Source organism: Botrytis sinoallii, assembly GCF_014898435.1.
Source record: "Botrytis sinoallii strain Bc 23 chromosome Unknown BSIN_013, whole genome shotgun sequence".
Classification (NCBI taxonomy): domain Eukaryota; kingdom Fungi; phylum Ascomycota; class Leotiomycetes; order Helotiales; family Sclerotiniaceae; genus Botrytis; species Botrytis sinoallii.
This window is the reverse complement of record NW_024066040.1, coordinates 1,485,048-1,506,197: the sequence shown is the minus strand read 5'-3', so window position 1 is coordinate 1,506,197 and position 21,150 is coordinate 1,485,048. Positions and strand designations below refer to the sequence as shown.

General features: G+C 31.5%; 1 protein-coding gene across 1 annotated transcript; it reads left to right on the top strand.

Moving 5' to 3' along the window:
- Window positions 1-13,841: 13,841 nt before the first annotated feature.
- Window positions 13,842-14,683, top strand: EAF02_007759 (uncharacterized protein; the record flags this gene model as incomplete). Its single annotated transcript, XM_038903807.1, has 3 exons — window positions 13,842-14,046; window positions 14,108-14,206; window positions 14,268-14,683. 3 exons carry the CDS (start codon window positions 13,842-13,844, stop codon window positions 14,681-14,683), a joined length of 720 nt encoding a protein of 239 aa, XP_038756621.1.
- Window positions 14,684-21,150: the final 6,467 nt, after the last annotated feature.

Sequence of the window (21,150 nt, the reverse complement as noted above, 5' to 3'; positions counted from 1 at the left end):
AGATTAGCTTATAAGAATATACTTTTGAATATAGAGATTTGTACACTTTAAAAGACAAATAAGGCATTAAATAAGTATCAATATACGAAAAAAATCCAATTGTGTTAAGGAGGAGTATTTATTGGATAAGAGGCTTTTGATATATTATCTTAGCAAAAAGTTGATATTCAGATTCAACACAACAAGTGTTAAAAAGAAAGGAATTCTAATAGAGAAACACTTTCTATTCGGTATTGTAGTAAATGCGGAAAGACAGGTTATAATATAAAAACCTATCAAAATAATATAATAGATCCTAGATTATTAGATTCTTAATAGTTTTAATCAATTGATTCAATTGTTATTGAATAATATAGGTTTGAAGATGTGAATTGAGGTGAAAGTGGCCCACTCGGTGATATGGCCCACTCGGTGATAAACCACGTTATGATATTTGATTATAAAAGTATTAAAGATTTCTAATTAGTTTTCGAAAATTCAAATTAATATAAGAGTTATTATTAAAATAGTTTTTTTGTAACGAAATCGTGACAATTCTGACTTTTTCCAAAATCTAATAAGAATATTCATTAAAAAAATTTATTTATAGAAAGCTAATTTCTTATTATTATTTAATGATCTTTTTTTCCCTCAAAATAATGATTAGTTATTTTATAAAGAATATGAAAAAAGCCCTAATTTTGGTGTATTTTCAAATGGCCCACATGATGATATGGCCTACATGCTGATAAACCACGTTATATTATTCTTCTATACTATTGTCACGGGTTCAATACGTAGTTAGGTGGATGCCTTAGGCAACTACCCTCCATATAGTCGGCACCTCCCCGCCTTCTCCTGCACAACCTTGTAGAATATCATATATCTTATCTAGCACCCAGACCGCACCGTGATAACTATATAACATACTTTATTTGAAAGAAATACTATAAAAAAGACTATTCCCTATAATATAGTATTGTTTTTATTATCTTCTTTCTTTTTAGAATCAGCTCTTTATAAATACTAGAATTTGATCAATATATATTTATCACAGTATACTCTGAATGCCATATTTACTTCAAGAAATTAATCGAAATAAATAAATTATCAAAATAAAAATAATATAAAACTTTAAATAACCTCTACACTAAATATAAAACTATTACTTATATCTTATTTATATATTTTTCCCTCTTTTATAATCCTAAAAAAGGGAATACAACTATTCTTATAGAATTATTGACTTTATCAATTTTATATCAATTCCATATTATAAAGAAATCTCAATCTACTTTATTTATATTTTAAATCCTATAAAAATAGATTTATTTTAATAATAATAATAAAGCTTAATCAACTATTATATTGTATTATATATTCATTAACTGAAATTCAATTCTAAAATCTTTATATTGAGAGATTGACTTATTGAATATAATCTGATAATAAATCTATCTAAAAGAAATATATTAATATATAAAATCTAAATTGAATAATGAGCTTTTACTTTTTCAAATACATCTTTCGTTTTAGGAAATTCAATACAATATTATATATAAAATTCTAAATATTGAACTTTTTAATATAAAATAACGTAACGTATGGGGAACTCGGACATATGGGGAACTCGGACAGGTACCTTTACACCAAATTTTGTATGTAAAGGTACTTAGAGCGAATTTTTATATCTCTAGAAATACTAGAGATATAGTTTTGATATTTTGAGGTATGATATATTCAATATAAATATTTAATATGACAAAATATTATAGAGATGTAATTTTTTTTAATAAAGATATTAAAGTTTCTTTCAAATTGTCGTTTTTATCTAACAAAAATTACTATGGGAATTTTTAAAATCGTATTAATTCAAGAGCAATATTATTAAAAAGTGTTTTGTAACTTTAACACTATATTTTTATTAGATATTAAGCCTAATTATCAAAAAAATTAAATTATCTTTAATATCCATAGAGATATAAAAGTCGCTCTAAGTACCTTTACATACAAAATTTGGTGTAAAGGTGTCACGGCGCCAACTATATAATTTGTAGTTGCTTTCGTGCCTTAGATATAGTATACTAGTGTGTTCTATTTTCTATAAATAGGGCTTTATTTTTTTATAGCTCTTTTATTTTTATGGTATAATATAAGTCTTTACTTATATTTTGATAGTTTGTATTATCTTTAAATAAGTTATTATAGCTTTATTTCTTATTTTATTTCCAAAGTTTTATAATGTTTTGTTCCGATTATATTGATTATATTTATTATTGATTTATTGTATATCTTATTATCAATGTTTTGAATTTCAAAAAGTGTTGAAAATGAGTAAACAAGTATTTATATCAAAAACGTCTATATTTGACTTACCTTTGTAATTCCTTTTCTTAAATTATATTTTTAATTTATGAAATTAATATTTTTTTTTTATAGATTTACTTAATAATTCAAATATTGTATATTTTATTATATTTAAATTGTATTTGAATTGATTAAATCGATTATAGATTTATTATAAATTTAAGCTGTTGTTGTTTAGGTTTAAGTTATTGATATTTAATTAAAGATTATTGAATTGAAAGATATAATTGAGATATTGAAGATTGTTGTTTGTAATAATTTATAAGCTTTATTTTGTTGTAAGTATTTTGTTGTTTCTAAAAAGTTTAGTAGTGATGAGTAAGATATTATAAAGTATTAAGATTAGTATATAACTTTTTGTAGTATAATCAATTATTGTTTGATTACGGATTACGAAAACGAATCAGAGTTTCAGAAAATCATATTTCTTGTTAATCTATTTTCTGGTTTTGTTTATATAAATAATCAGATATATTTTGATATAATTATTAATAATCTATATGATTCTGATCTTTGGCTTTCTGAATGGTATATTGTTGTAGATATCTGATATAAACTAAACAAGCAATACTAGATTCTAGACCTTTCACGAAAAGTTTTTATAGATTACAACAAATATAAAATAAAAAAGGCTTCATTTGATAACTTTATTATCGAGTTTAAATAGCTTATAATCAAATATAAGAAGATTATTGAATAATAAATTATTGATTTTAAATTCAAAGTATTATAAGAATTTATTGATACTTTTATTTATTGTTCTAATAAACTATTTGTTACTAATATCAATGTATAGATAGTATGATAGTAAGGTATTTATAATGATTTAGAGGAAAAGATTTATTTCGATAATCAATATAAGAATTAAGGTATCAACTTTAATAATCAGATTAAATTCAATATAAAGAAGCTTGTTATTGTTATTGTAATATTTATATCTGATTATTCTGAAGATTCTATATAATTAGATATCGTTTGCTAAGGCTAGTGATCCTTAGTATATTATATTAGAGAACAATATCTTGAGTTTGGTCTTGTTTTTATTACAAGAAGTTGGGTTATATCAAACTCAATTGTGAGGAAAAGCGACACAACGATGCAAAATATAATATTAGTCTAGAAACCATATTATACCCCGATTGCTTTCTTGTTATAAATCAATATGCTCCGAATGTTCACTGTTTTCCTACCACCAATTACGATTACAATCTCAGACCCTACCACAACGCTTACCGCCCTACTTACCAGAACACATTCCCGATTGCCACAGCACCAATTCGATATACCACCCCAGCCCCTATTATTAGCTCGGATCTGAGCGGGTTTGTGAAAGGCTCTATATATTCTGATGATAGCGGAAATTCAATTCCCTAATTAGACATATTAAAAGATTAATCTCGGTTTATAGTTGCAAATCGAGGTTCTTTATGAAAAACTTGTTTTTATAGATTAAGAGATTAATTATATTTAGGGATCCTTTATATCTTAGAATAATAAATAGCAAATCTTTTAAAATCTTAACAGAAATTTTCCTTGTATCTAATATAATTATTCCGTTTATTGACTTAATAGATAATGAAGCTGTGGATATAGGTTTATAGATAGAGTTTTTATATCTAAATTTGGTATTCCTATACACTTCTTTTTTACTATTTGCAATCTGTTATTGGTAAACAGAGGATTTTTGATATTTTATTTCAATATGCATTATTAGATTTATGGATTAACGATTATAAAGAAATCGGCTTATCTATGTTATTAATCTTTCCAAAGCAGATTCTATAATTCTTGGCTTTCTATAATTCCAGTGTTATAATTCTATTATTAATTAGATAATAATGATTTTCAAGTTTATATTTATATACTACTCTAGATATTACTATCCAATTAATTTTACTGCAATTGTTATTCCAATTGTAATGATATATTATTCTAGTAGATATAACACTCAATTTGATTTTATATATATCTATTAGAAAGTCTATTTTGAAATCTAATTTGAAGAAATCTATTTCAATTTTATATCAAGCCTTTGCTGAGAAAGTTATCGATAAAAGTCTTCAAATCCTTTCCTTTCATTTCTAAAACAATTAATACTTTTGGAATACATTCCTTCAATCCTAATTATAGAAAAGATTACTGGTAGAAACCTTGATAATATAGATCTTACTAATCTAAGGCTAACTGATTCAAATCATTATTATATTTATTAAATCAATAGGAAAATAGAAACTTATATCAAAATAATATCAAACCAATTGATCTTGAAAACTAGTTTTAGTATAGATTATTGCGGGCTTCAGAATATATAAAAGATTATTATGGAATTCAAATATTTTATTTCTATTGAATTCCTTATTATTATTAAATCTTTTGGAGAAACCATTTGATGCCTTACAAAATATCCAACAGAGTATAAACAATATAAAGTTCCTTATAGTTAATAGCTTTATTCAATTCTATAAGAGCAAAAAGTTTATATTATAAAGGTTAATATGGGATAAATTAGATAAAGCTTGCGAAGTATATTGGATTATAATAGATAACTCTATTCAACTACATTATAGTATTGCAAAGAACGATATCAAGAAGTTTATAGAAAAGACTGACCGACCTGTACTATCTGCAGCCGAGATCTAAAGCCAATTTCTGTTTTAGCTTTGTGATCTGTTTACTAGTTTTCTTATTCTTCCTTACTAATAAGCTTTTACTACAACGTTTCTGGGATTATAAGATTGAGATTATATCAAGTAAAGAACTTCTGTACAACAAAGACTACTTAATATCTTCAGCCAAGTTCCAAGTTGTTTATAAGTAGTTCAATAATAATCTAAATAAAGGATTTATCTGTAAATTCTGTTTCCGATTAATTGCTTTATTTTTTTTAACTACAAAGTTTGAGGGGAGTGTTCGAATTTGCTAGGACTATTAAGAATTAAACAATATTATTATTAAAAACCGTTATTTACTATTACTAATCAAAGAAATCCTTGATGTTTTATGTTATACTAAAGTTTATATCAAATTGGATATTATTGTTATATTCAATAAATTACGGATTACAGAAGATTACAAATGAAAACTGCTTTTATAATCCGCTTCGGCTTATTCGAGTTTCTGATAATACCCTTCGACTTTTGTAATACTCTTGCTTTGTTTTAGAACTATATTAATCATATTCTTTTTGATCTTTTGGATAAGAATTGTATAATGTATTTAGATAATATCTTGATTTATTTCGAGAATACTATAAATTATCAAAAACAGATTTGCAAAGTTGTTTGGAGATTTATTGATATTAGATTATAAATCGATATTAATAAATACGAATTCGAAATAAGGAGAACGAAGTATTTCGATCTGATTATTATTCTTGGTGGTATCGAAATGGATTCTAATAAAATTAAGATTATTTTCAAATAAAAGTTGTTAATTAAGTTAAAAGATCTTTAATGTTTTTTAGGATTTATTAATTTTTATTGATACTTTATTTACAACTTTTCTAAAATTATGGAATCTTTAAATCTTTTGTTAAAAAAGGAGAATATATAGAATTGGATTATTGATTAAAAAATGCTTTTGAAAACTTGAAAAATGTTTTTGCTTTTGTCTCAATCCTTACAATGTTTGATTACCACCACTATATAGTTGTTGAGATAGATGTTTTTGATTAGGCTGTAGATAGAGTATTCTCTTAGTATAACAATGAGGGCTGATTATATCTAGTTGTATACTTTTTCTTAAAATATAATATTGCTGAATACAATTACGAGATTTATAATAAAAATTATTAATTATTATCAAGTCTTTAGAAAAATGGAAATCTGAATTATATGGAATTCAAGAGTTGTTCGAGATTATTATTGATTATAAGAATCTAAAGTATTTTATATTGATAAAAATGTTGAATCAAAGATAAACTAAATAAACTGAATTCCTAATTAGTTTCAACTTTTGTATTATATATAGACCGGGTTTTAAAGCAATTCGCTTTGATGCATTAAGTAAAAAACAGAAGATCACTCTGTACACACCAATCCTAATGATAATCGAATCAAGAATTATTTATAAATAATCTTTTCTGAAAAGAGTATTCGATATTGCTATATTCAAGAACCTCATTTGACAAACAAATAACGATATTGACCTCATCGTAATATTTATGGGTATGATTATTCTTGATACTGAGAAGACGATCGACGATCTTATTGATAAAGTATACAAATCATTGAATTGGTTATTACTATGTATAAAACATTTTAGAATCTAATTGTTCGTTATTGGCTGTTATTGATTTAAAAAGAATTTCCGAATTGCTTTTTAAGATTGTAGATTAATTAATAATAAAATTTTCTATTACAACCGTTTCTTTATTCCTTTCTTTACTAAGCTTTATATCCAGATTATATATCGAAATATTACTTTATTGGTTTAATAGGATATTCCAGTTGAGTTAAAACTATTGATTTCGTTTCCTGTATATATTGATAGTTTAATATATAAGAGAAATCGAAACTTATATACAAGCCTATCAACTCTACTTCCGACTCAAAGCCTTCTGTTTTATTGCATCCGGATTCTTAGAACCTTTGTTAATACTATTCCGCCTTTGGTCTAATATCTTTATTGATTATATTATATTACTATTAATTAACAAATGTTATAGCAAAAAATATCAATATATTATTATAGTTATTTATTATTTAATGAAAATATATTATTTTATTCTGATTATAGGATTGTCTGTAGAGAAGCTTACTAATCAGTTTATCGAAAAAGTTTATTATCTATATAGTATATTTGATAATATAGTATTCAATAGAGATTTACAATTTATATCAGAATTCTGGAAGTATTTATTCGAATATTTATCAATTACTTTGAAACAATCCTTCTTATTCCACTTCAAGTTCAACGAATAAATAAAAAGGATTAATATTATAATAGAATAATCTCTTCAGGCTTTATAAACTTTTATTAAGATGATTAATATGATTGCTTCTATTTATAGAGTTTGTGTTTAATAATATCATTTCAGAAACTATTAGTGTATCCTATTCTTTATTAACTATAGTGTTCACTTACACCTCGGTATTGAGCTCTCTTTATTTATTTCCCTAAACCTATTATATCAATACAAATATGAATTTCTAAAAACCAACAAAATTGCAAACCGATTTGATATTATTCTAACAAAATTGAAGTCCTAATGCTTAATCTATTTAGAGATATAAAGATTATATTAACAAGATTTACATTAATATCTCTTTATATAAGAAAATAACAAAATATGAATTAGTATTAAGAATATAAAAACCAATTACTCATAAAGAAGGTGATAACAAATAAAATGGCTCCTATAAGATTCTAAAGTTTATAAACAAGTTTGTTTATTTAGTTTTCTATTAGTTTTAAGATCTTTTTAGTATTCCACAATTCATTACTCCAATCACTCTACTGTTTATCTAAACTAGCCGGTCAAAAAGCAATCAACGAAACCGAATCCTATCAAAATCAAGATTATATTTTAAAAAGAAATAATAAAACAAATAAGGAAACCAAGCAATAAGAATTCAATAACTATTTGATTGTTATAATGAAAACAGATTTCATTATCAAATCAAATAGAAATATTATTCAGCATTGTTAGTACCTATCGAAAACCTTTATAGCTAGGAAAATACAATTATCGCTTTCTATTTAATAATCCAGATAACCAAAACCATCTGTTTTAGATAAACTTCAAAAAATCTATTATTTCTGATTTCCCATTAATACTTATACCAAGCCATACCCCCGAATCGAGATTAAAACAAACCTAAAAAGCTTCAGCAATTGATATTAGTTCTAAAAAAGTTTATTTTAATCTAATAAGAGAAATTAGAATATTTTAATATTATTTTGTTTTCTAAAAGATTAATTGATATTATAATTATAAACCGATTGCCTTGAGCAGAGAGTATTATTATAATACTAACTATATGATCTGTAGTTGTCTTTATGCTTCAGGTATAGTATATTAATATGCCCTATTTCCTATAAGTAGGGCTTTACTCTTCCATAGCTCTTCTACTCTTATGATATACTATAAGTCTTTACCTGTACCTTGATAAAAGGTACCTGTCCGAGTTCCCCATACGTTACGTTATATAAAATTATTTTTCTTTTTTTATCTTTATATTCCTAATATATATCAACCTTAAATTCGATATAAATCAATATATATATAACGTAGTTTATCATCGAGTGGACCATATCATCGAGTGGGCCACTACAAATACATACAAAATTCGTCTGTGCGTAACCGTGCACTTTCTTTATTTAATAATATTATTGTTTTTATATAAAAAATAATATAATAATATATCTTTTTATATATATATATATAGTTCTATATTCATATAGTATACTAAGAGCGAATCACAAGATCACATGATCAAATCACATGATCGTCGCTTAAGAGAGCTCTTAGCCTAGAACGGCCTGAAAATCAATTCTTTATTAGCTCTTTATTAGTTCTTTCAATCCATTCGTAGTAAGATCGACATAGTACTAGCGAAATCGAATAAGGAATAAGAAAGAAAAGCTTTATTTGATGGAATGGCCGGATTAGGAAGAGATCTACGAGAAATAAACGAAAGTGGAAAGCTAGATTAGTAGGAAAAAGCATAAAATAAGGCCTTTTCCCCTCGAATATAGAAAAAAAAAATAAGAATATCATATACTGTTTCATGAAAATCACGTGTTTCATAGCTATTTAGTTGTTAATACGAGCCAGCTTCCCATAATATTAGTCTATTCCCTCTTATATACTATATACTCATATACTAGCTCATGACCTACGATAAATATAAATTTTCAAAATGTGAAATTATAAAATTTGATTATATAAGTATTATAAAATTCTAATTATTATCAAAAATTTGAATCATACAGTAGTTATTATAGGAATAGTTTTTTTTGTAACGAAAATCGTGACAATTTCCACTTTTTATAAAATACAATAGAAATTTTATATAAAAATTCGATTTTTTAATAAGAAATTTCTTTTTATTAATAGATATTTTTTCTTTTTAAAAAATATTGATTAATTATTAAAAATATAATATTAGGAAAAGACTAATTTGGTTTGTGTATTTTGAAGTGGTCCACTCAATTGATTGATTGATTTGATTGATTTAATTAATGTCCTTTTCTCAGTCCAAAACTATTTAGGATGGTTAGGCTTTAAGAATCTAATAATTGGCTAGTGGATATCTATAGTAGATATATTCAATTTGGGGGAATAAAAACGAATACTGAGGTATTATGCCCGATCTCTATTCGGAGTGCAAATAGAGATTAAATAGTCTTTATTCTTTAAAACACTTTTTTCCTTACTTTTCCTTTATCTTTAATCCAATTAAAGTATCCCAATATTCAATTTCTCTTTTTAAAATCCTAAATTCAATTTGCTATCCCTCTCTTTCTATAAAAGGCAAGAGTTATCCCTTTCGAATTGTTTCCAATATAGCAAAGGGTCCTTTTGCTAGTAAAGTAGTAAAAGAAGGCATTACTCTTTTTTGTTTTTATCTCTTTTAAACTAGCTTCTTATATATCTTTATAAACTTGATATCCTCTAGCTCTTATTAAATGTATATAATCGAAACTATTGAAAATAATAGAGCAGGGCCAAATCCTAAGCCCTATTGCCCATACACAAATCAATTCGGAAAATTCGAAAATTCGAAAATTAAAAGAAAAACGTTGTATTATATCGATACCCAAAGCATAATATTAATTTGAAGGCGATAGTATTCTCTGTATTGTATTGTCATAATATTCAAATAGCTGAAAGCCAAAGGGTATAAAAAAGGATTATAGTACAAGTAAAAGCGATAACAAGTTCTATATCGAAAAGACTTTTCTAAAAAAGAAATCTATTGCGTATCATATTTCTGTATTTGAAATAGTAATCGATGGTAGATATTGAATCTAATCAGAGCTTCCGTAATCTTCGTATCTGCATCTAAAACTAATATTCAACTTTTCGTAGGTATTGCTATCGTAAAATCGTAATATAATCCTTCACTATATCTCTAAACCTCTCTCCTTCCAATTCTTTCAATTCCATCTACAACTCAATCTTAGCTCTACAGACTCTCAAGAGAGAGCTGGAGGTTCGTAGGATGCACTGCGTACAGGTGTTGAGTCTTCGCATCCCTGGTCCACTCGATGATATGGTCCACTCGATGATAAATCACGTTATATATATTATATATCTAAATACAATAAATCTTATTTATTATAATAAAATATTATAAAAATACTTGCGAATTCGAAAGTTCTTTATCTTTTAAAGTTTGTATATATAAATTTATTTATTCTATAATCGATTTTATTAATTTAATAAAAAAATAAGATAAAAAAGGATGAGTAACAGTAACTAATCGGCTTGAATATTGGTTAGTAGGAATAGCTTTCGATCGAAATCGATGTATTTCATGGATTCGAAACAAGTCCCTACTATCAAAGTAGGGGGGATATCTGAGCACAATATCCCTACATCAATAGAATCAAATTTTACATCATTTGAGATCATATTGATGGAATTGTTATATATAGCGTATATATTGATTTCCTTATTTTCAATATTATTTACAAAGTTATTGATGTTCTTGCTCGGTGCACGGACCACATACGGCGCCGCCTATTCGTAGGAGAAAAAACAGGCCGAAATTGACCAATGTGTAATACCTCTTTCTACGCGTTGTTTTGGTGAGGGTGCATGTACCATTGCGCATTGGTCAATACCGGCCTGTTTTTTTTCTCCTACGAATAGGCCGCTAGCCGGCAGTCTAGGGGATAACCTAGGAACTTATCACCAACATTGAACCGAAATGACAAGAAGGTGCGATAACTTTATTGATGCAGGAACAGAAAATCCGTGTTCCAAAATTGAGATATCCAGGCTGACGTTTTGTAATCTCGGTTATTAAGCTAATGAAGGGGCTTGATTGGTGAACCAGTATTTCGGGCCCGGAAAGCCTGAATACACTTCCGGGGTTGGACAAAATGCAAGTAAATACAATTTCGGGGCTGGCTGGAAGACTATAGCAAATCCTCGCTATAGGCATAAAATCGGGTTTTTTTCCCCCCTCGACCTCTTCAATTGGATAATTTTGACATAATACCCAAACGATTACATCTCATTGAATGTCCGAGTACATCCGAACCAAATCCTGACCTTACCATCCTGATTTATGCAAAATAAGAATAATTTGAAGAAATAAATCTTTGGAAATTAAAATATCTTCAAGATGAGCCTTATAGCCGATCCTCGATGCGGGGTTTTGCTTTATGGGGTGCAACCTATGCACCTGGAACATAATCTCACAAGGCCTGGTGGGCCCTTAATTTTGAGACATGTTTTTCTAGCGAGACATAACACAATGATCCCGAAAATTCATTGGCATAAAGAACCAAGGATATAAGATCGCGATAAGTTTGGGGACACTCGGGGCAACTCTAACCTTGATCGGCAAAACTCAACCTAACTTGGAAATTCCGGTACGTTCTTGGAATTCTGAGCAGATAACCTTCAAGCATTTTTACAGATCTACCGAATGACTTTCCGTTTGTGGGCATCAATGCAGTACCACATATCACTATCGCTGCAGCTCTCATGTCGAAATAATCATGGTTGGGGCTCACACCGAGTTCTGTTACTTCTAGCCTTTTGCAACTTCAAAGTTGGCGTTGTCATTCGGTTTGTTTTCAGATGAAATGATAGGTAGACTTCCGAGACCCTGGAATGCGCCTTCCACCAAGTCTTATGAACTTCTCGAGACGATCTAACCTCTGAACCTTTCATTGATTTCGGTGTGGTCCCCAGTCACCATCACATTCCGATCTTTGACTAGGATCACGATTAGTTCGCACGATCGGAACCCGAGAAGAACCACAACACTTGACTAAAGGCCGCTCGTGCTTACGCACCCATCACTCAGGCTTGAGGTTTCTAGTGGCCGTCATTAGTTGCATAGTCCAACAGGGCGCTCTCTAAATAAACTGATTCGCGAGACGCTCCACCACAAATCTAAATCCTAATTGTGGAGTCGACTGGGTTTCCTCTCAATGCAACGCTATCATATCGATGATCTTTAACATCTGAAAGTTAAACCTTGCAGAGGCCCTTCAATTGACACCCTTATCAAGCATCTATTCTAAATAGATCACTCGATTTGGCGACTGGCGTTCTGTTGAAATACAATTTCAAGCATTTCCTTCTTTCATAGTGCTCTGGCGACGCTTTTGCTATCGGTTTTCGCTCGAAGATGCGGGCTTAACACTATCGTTCGACAAAGCCATATCTGAAAGACTTCTTCCACCGTTGAAGTTTGTGTGCCATTTTCTGCGCGTGGTAGTAAACAAAAATCGCGTGTTACTTTCGACAGACTTTTTTCTCCGAAAGATATACTGGTAGAACCTCGTTTCTTGGGAGTGAAGCAATTAATTCCAAGGGACCAGGACTTGCACTGCACAAGCGAGCTAGATGAGTCATACAGATTTCTACAGTGGGCAAACCAAAAAAGTAAAACTTATTACTCTTTCCCATTTCACGCTGCATGTATTCGAGGCGCGAACCGGCCCGTATCCTGGGGTTGCACTGACAGCAATGAGTGTCCATCAACATCTTTAATTACATTCCACCCAGCCTTAACATTAAAACTTCCATGATACTTAATAACGACTATAGTCAAAGCGTCTTACTTTGAGTAGTATTATGTCTAGAAGCGGTGAGTGTCAATTCATGCAGACAGATTTGCCTGGTTTGCCTCGTTCCAACATTGGCCTGCGACGAAACCTGCTTCTACGGACCAGAGTTGTCTTTTCACTCAACTATAGATAACAATAAATATTGTCAGATCAGTACAAGACTGTAGGCAGGGGTTCATTCCGCAGAATTCACAGATATTTAGCAGGGCTTACGCCTAGGATTCGAGGCTCTTTACCGCATCTGAATGTCACATCGCGTAAATCGATCTAATTCTGCCGAGAATATGGATTTTATGGGAACTATTGGCTTGCTCGGTTTATCTCCGAGAACAATTAGTTCAAAGATTCTTACCAACTGCATTGCCAAGAAATTGTTATTCGGGACGTTGCAGCAGCTCAAAGGCTTTGACAATGCTTGATCCGGTCAGTCTGGTAACACAAGTTATGGGTTTGTTAGTTTCGTGACGTGGCAGCCTGAAGTTCTATTAATTCTCAAGTCTGTTTATTTCTTTACTGGTTTGAGCCTTGCATTGCAGTCCATCCAACTATGGACGCCCGGAGTTATTAGACGAAACGACTTGGATTAGTAAATTGCTATATCCGGCCAGAGACATCGGTACCTAGCCGATGTCTAACTACTTACTTCATGAACAGTTCGCCTTAACTTACATATTTCCGGCAATGCTCCATTCCCCATACTTTCTTCATCCAAGGCCTTGGATTTTCTACAATAAAATATGGCTCAAAACCGTCCACAGTTTCACTGCGGATACTTTGGTTGCAACAAGACCTTTACGCGTCGCACAGGTGCTCGCCGTCACGAAACGACCGTTCATGGGGATAAAAAGTACTGTTGCAGTGAACCAGACTGCAATTATCGCGGTGGAAAAAGGCGACACGATTTCAAAAAACACATGCAAAACAAGCATCCTGGATATGATGGTATGTAGCCATGAAATGAAGATGAAAAGAATGGACATCTTAGCTTATAACTCTCGCAAAGATCACTTGTTCGTTCCAGAAGACTTCAGCAACCTGCAAGGCAGTCATTCTCTAGTTGCAGATCGCTCTCGAAGCCCAGAGGTCGGGAATTCTTCCCAAAGTGGGTTGCCTCCCACTAAAATTGAATCTTTACAATGACAATCCTAATCAATTGTGTCAAGTTTCTGGAAATTTCTCCTCAATGCCACCGTCAAGTACCATATCGAACTCAAGGTACATTCCTGTCGACGCCCACGAAGTCCTCTCAACCCCTTCGATGGCTTCATTGGTTTCAGCTGGCGTACCGCAGTCTCATGGCAATACGATTAGCCCGACTATCATTTCTCTACGACCTCCCGATGCAAGTGAATTTCAGGTTGTCAACCTGCCACATTCTGATTTCGAGCCATTACCAACGACAACTACGACGATTGGAAGTATTTGGAGTCATGTTGATCCATCAACAATGTGTGATCTACACTCGAACCTCCATGATATGACGGGCACAGGTGTCGAGAACGAGTATGCGACTTTTGAAGGTGAATATGATCTGAGCCGATATGGACAGCCAGGAAGCGACCCTTATCACAGATGGTGATATTCAAATGTCCACTGCTATCACAAGTGCTTCAGGTATCTACGGGAAAGGAGGCTTGAATAAATGCGTGGCTGTGTTTGGAGACGGTCGCTATTGAAGACGGATGTTCTCTCGCAGCTATTTCATTAGTGTCACTCTAAATGACATCAATACTATCGCCTCATTCTTCTCGGTATGCAAGTTGTAAAGCTTACATTCATTGGATCTCGGAATTAAATAGAAAGAGCTGTGGGGTTTTCCCATTGTGCGAGAGAAGCTATAACACTTAAGATTATAATCCAAATCCTCTTCATCTGAACTGAACGAGCGAGACTACATTATTCTTTGACATTAGCCTCTAGTCTCAATACCCCGCAGCAGCTGCTTTGACCGCTGCACATTTAGTAGAATCGGCTTTGCATCATGCATAGCACATAAATTATACATCAGCACAGGTCATAACGTCGTGGAACATTGTACTGCCTACAATGCCCTGATCAGTCTCTTCAAAAAAGTTACCAACATGAAGGCGTGAGAGAAATTATTTCGTTAGTTGTGGTCCAATCGATAAAGCATGCACACATCATAGCGCCATTCCATCCGACGTGATAAGAGCTAAAGAAAATTCAAGTTAGTATGCAAACACTTTCCAACGCGTTATCACAGGATTGCATAGAACGATAAAAAGCACTGGGAATATCTTCAGACAAACATAATTATTAGCATTGAAGCCAGGCCCTTTCTTCACCGACTGTTATGCAGGGGTAATGAAGCTTACCCAACGAATGATACGCATTGATTCAAACATCCTAGCGAATCCTGTATATATAATCAATAGCATGAAATTTTTGGAATATTGAAATCACCGCTATTACTCCTTAAGTCTATACTTGGGTTGTAAATATCATCTCATGATTAAGTCATGACCGTCGAATGGACATCTGTGGCCGGAATAGAACACCACTGCTATACCATCGTATGAATATTATACAATCAGGGATATACACAGTCCAGTCTTAAGAAATTAAGTTGGATCGGTCATATAATTCGAGATGTTTCAAATGCACTCAATGGTATATCATGTATTAATGCTGGTATGACAGGCGGACAAGCAAAATAGCGCTTGACGGACAGTACAAATTTATCCGAACGTTATTCCACAACCCTAGTCTACACACAACCCTTGCTGAATTTCAACAGTAACCGATATCAGGAAATTCCATCTTCGGTCTGTTCCAGACTCTCGGCCAATTCCATGACCGAATTCGGAACGAGCCCCGTATTCATTCGGCACCCAAAACATAAGCATGAATTCCATGAGTAGGTATCAAAGCCTATCTTAAGCTCATGCATCTCTAATATATTACTGTGGGTGTATCGTACCAATAACAAACCGGAGCGCCCAGGGGCTCTAGCCATTCCAAACTTCGATGCCGTCAGATTGTCATACTGTCAAACCTGCAGGATCGGATAGACGGGTCCTAACCAGTTGCTTTCATGGGGAAGGTAGTGTCACAGCCAAGTAGCGGAGCAATTTGCCCTATCTTCCGAGGTGCACAAGCTTCGAGATGCTCCAGCCCCTCCCCCTTTCAGCATCTCGCTTAGTAGCCCCGAAAATGAGCCGTAACCCGTGCCAAGGTGGGAAAACGCCTCGTGTGTACCATTGAATTGGACCCGATAATGGCAAGGAGTATTACTATAATCCTGATTGTTTCCTCGGTATAATGCAATGCGGACTTTTAATGCAGGGTGGATTCCCGTAATAATTCAACAGCAGTAGTTGGTCATCTTCAATAGAGTTCATGCAGATCCCCAGATATCTTTCATGCCCGGAAGTCCGACCACTAATTCCATGGGATAAACTAAGACATAGTGATGATCTGAAGCCGAAATCATCTTATGTGCCAGTACCGAGACATTGTGTCAAACTACCTACCTAGCAAGTTGGTGACAAAGTGCATCGACAGCACCATGATCGTGATAGTATCATCCGATAATTTGATTCTAGACCTCTTTATTCCCCAGCTATGACTCCCTTGATGGAGATAAGCGGAAATTTGACACGGTATGAACACGTGGTTAGCTTGCTGGTAGGGGGAAGTGAGCTCATAACTCAAAGACCCCCACGAATTGACCCCCACAACAAAATCATGAGACTGGGGAACTTCTATACCAGGACAATATGCCGTTATAAGCTAACATCGTTCAATTCAAGGAGTGAAGGAGTATTCCATGAGGTGCTGGAATTTGACTCCTGGGGCTAAACTGGGGCAATCGACTCTTCAGATTGGCTCATCTAAGACATCGCATTTGACCAGAAGCCTGTAGCACCATCTTCAGAACTTGTTGCATCTCAATCATCAAAATCACAGTAACTGCAGCATGTCAACATCTATTTCTTACGACATACATATAGCATGGGGCCAAGGAAAGGTGCGTGCGATGCCTCGTATATGCCAATGCCCACAAGGAAAGACCTTTAGGGACGAAGTTAGACTATAAACAGAACATTAGAGCTTCTTCATGGGAATTCTACCAAGCAATTTTGAATGCTAGATCACTAAGATTACCAGCATAAGTCATCGATTACTCTGAGCTCTCTGTTGACTAATTTCAAAATTCCTCATAAACTTACAATTACTTAATCTTCACATTAGTATGAAATCAATAACTTCAGTTGAAAACTCCATACTATAACAGTCAATACATTAAGCAGAGCTCCCCTGCGTCTTCAAAGAAGATCTAGGCCTAGCAAAACAACACAATTCATCAATTGACTTCCCACTTTTCTTTACAATCAGCCGTCTAGACCACTCCTCCCAGTGACAACAACATATTTCGGCAGTTATTAACCAACACCAAGATACAATACTTCGATATTACTTCAGAGTATTCTCCGAAATGAGTATAACTTCATGAAAGACTCGGCAGATAAAACATCCTATAATAATCAATCCACCTCGGTAAGTATCCGACGCTACCATCAATGCAATGGGACTCTACCCCATAAATATATGGGGCCCCAAAGGAGTCTTGCACAACAGATCGGCGATTCAGTATAATTGTGTCATTCCCAGTAAGCATGAACAGGGTATTGAACTCTAATTCTAAGAGATACTCACCCGCATGACTTTCCATCCCATCACGCACCCTGCCATCTTAACATCACATCCGACCACCTCGCACTGCATTGATAACTCGCACCAGACTGGTGTTGCGGAAATTACCAATCCAAGATTACAAATTTCGAGCAGAGACCCGCGTATACTTATTGTTACCAATGATATTAACGATATGACAACTTGAGCTGATCATAGCCTTTCAACCAAACAGGAAGTCAATTGTCTAATTTGTTAAGAGATATGGTTCTTGTGGTGCTAGTGCAGAGGGAGTAAGCCTTAATTAGTATTAGTAGAGCTCTGATATATTTATACATCAAAGTTTTTAACATTGTGGTAAGCTAGTACCATTATCTCTGAATGCCTTCATATTCTAGCCAATGTTTCCCGCTGTACCCTGTCAAGAGTCATACTTGAAACATAATCTAGAGTTTTAAATTTGGAGCCGAAGCCTGAAAATACTTGTTGTTACTAACGAGATCGTTCATATAGCAAACTTGAGCTAGTGATTGCTCCCATGCTCTTGGAGTATACAATAGACTCCAACCACTTTGATCTAGCTTCTCTGACAGAAGGCTCGGATTCTAAATTCTATGACAAGATGGAAGACTCTATGATTGTAACTTACGTTAGAATTCAAAATGAAAGAATAGACTCCGTAGAGAATATACATATTCTATAATAGTAGAGAAAAAAATTCAACTTACAATAACTAGAATCTAGTTATATGAGTACGCAACCTATTACAGAATTTACTATAAATTACTATTGTACCCCAAAAATCATACTTGCTCTACTCTCATGCTCTTTGAATTCCATATATTCGAATCTATCTATATGGAATCTATGATAGAATCTAACATACAGCAGTCAGAATCCAGAGAAGACAAAAACGACAAATTACTCTCATGCCACAAAATTAGAAGACAATATACTCGTATATTATAGAATCTATTGTAGAATCTACCTTAAACTGGAAGATTTTAATCACTTTAAGCTAGATTTTATAATGAGCGGGGGAATAGATCCTAAGATGAGAGATCAGATTCTACAAACCCACCCCAACTTTCCTTCTAATCCTCTAAATCTCTCCCAGGAGTAAAGCAAACGATATTCCCGCTACTAAAGACTCACTCATATACCTTTGATACAGATCCCATTATAGAATTCCAGAGACATAAGAATAGAAAATATATATATCTCATAGTATCCAAGTAACTAAAAGACATTTAGAGAATAGAAAAGAAGTTTGCTATGGTATTCGATTATAGATATAATATAATCAATAGATTTTTTTATTGTCTCCAAGTTAAATTCATCATTACAAACCCAGCAATACTCCTCCTATTCACCTCTCTAGCCCAATCAAATAACAATAATGCAATCAATATTCACCCCTAGAGCGATTTTCGTTACTAACGTATACCCTTTAAACCCTATAAACTAACATGTAGAAATCGGCATACAACTTGAAAAGAAGCTCAATTCATATCCATACACCCAACATCACACACCCAACATCTAAGTCGGTTACCCTACTTTCGGGCCACCAGGGTTTTGAGCCACCCTTTTACATCAACAATCACTTTTTAGGCCTATTAATATCTCTATCAATATATAATATAATTTGATAAAAATTCATATACATATAATTTAAATTGATTTAAGTTTATTCAGAAATTTTTAGATTTTTAGGATTTTTCTGTATTGAGATCTAAAGCTTCAAAATATTGATTTTTTAATTTGTATAGAAATTATATACAAATTAGAAATTTTATAAAATTTTTAATAACTTTTTAATAATAACTATTAAAAGAAAACTGTATATCTTTTTAAAAGTTTTAAATTCGAATCTATATAGAAATTTAAAAAAAAATTCAAAAAGATTAATAGATATAGAGATATAATATATAGTGAGTTTAGAGTAATATAATAATCCCTATCATTTGAGGGTATCCCTTTAAGTATTTATTATAAGAAATTTTCTATTTTTTCTAAATCTATTAGATTAAATATAACGTAATGTATGAGGAACTCGGACATATGGGGAACTCGAACACTTTTTCAATTATTCTATACGCGATCTTGTTCTATGAGCTACACAATCCTTCAATTCCAATTCCGAATCACTTGAACTATTTTCTAGCTCTTTTTCTTTAATCTCTTCTTCTAATTCTTCAATTGAATATTTATATAACCATCCTCGTAGCTTTTTCTCCTTCGGTTTTTCCTTTATTTTATATATTATTTTCAATATTTCCTTAGTATTAAAGACAAATTGACCTTATAATTTGACTCTTTTGCTTTTAGTTCTCTTCTTTCGAGTTTTAACTATCTCCTAACATTAGAAAACTATTTCCAAAATAAAGCTATCTCAGCATTTTGAGATTCTATAAATCTAATTATTCTCTTAGTATATCAATAAGTTAGCAATACAGAAAAACTACTACTTGCTAAAGCTATATTAAAAATCTGATTTACTTGCTTTAATTCTATTCCATCTAGAGAAGAATTTCTGAGTATAAATAAGTCTAGATCTTGATTGGAGGTTTGTTATGGCGTCAACTATATAATCTGTAGTTGTTTTTGTGCTTTAGGCATAGAATATTAGTGTGTTTTATTTTCTATAAGTAGGGCTTTACTTTTTTATAACTCTTTTATTTTTATAGTATAATATAAGTCTTTATTTGTATTATGATAGTTTGTATTATTATCAAATAAGCTATTATAGTTTTATTTTCTATTTTATTTTTAAAGTTTTATTGATGCCTTGTCCCAATTATATTGATCGTATTTACTGTTGATCTATTGTATATTCTGTTGCTAATATTTTAAGTCTCAAAAAGTGTCAAAGATAGGTGAACAAGCATCTGCATCAGAAGCGTTTGTATCTGGTTTATCTTTATAGTTTCTTTTTTTGAATTACGTTTTCAATTCTGTCGAAACCGATATCTCTTTTTTTATAGATTATTTAATAACTCAAATGCTGTATATTTTGTTATTACTCAAACTGTATTTGAATTAATCAATCGATTATGGGTTTATTACAAGCCCAAACTGTTATTGTTCAGATTTAAATTATTAATGCTTAATCAAAAATTGTTGAATTGAAAAACATAATTAAGATATTGAAGATTATTATTTATAATAATTTATAAGCTTTATTTTGTTATAAGTATTTTGTTGTTTTTGAAAAGTTTAGTGATGATGAGTAAGATATTGTAAAGTATTAAGATTAATATATAACTTTTTGTAGTGTAGTTAATTATTATTTGATTATAAATTATAAAAATGAATCAAAGTTTCAGAAAATCATATTTCTTGTTAGCCTATTTTCTGTTCTATTTATATGAATAATCAGATATACTT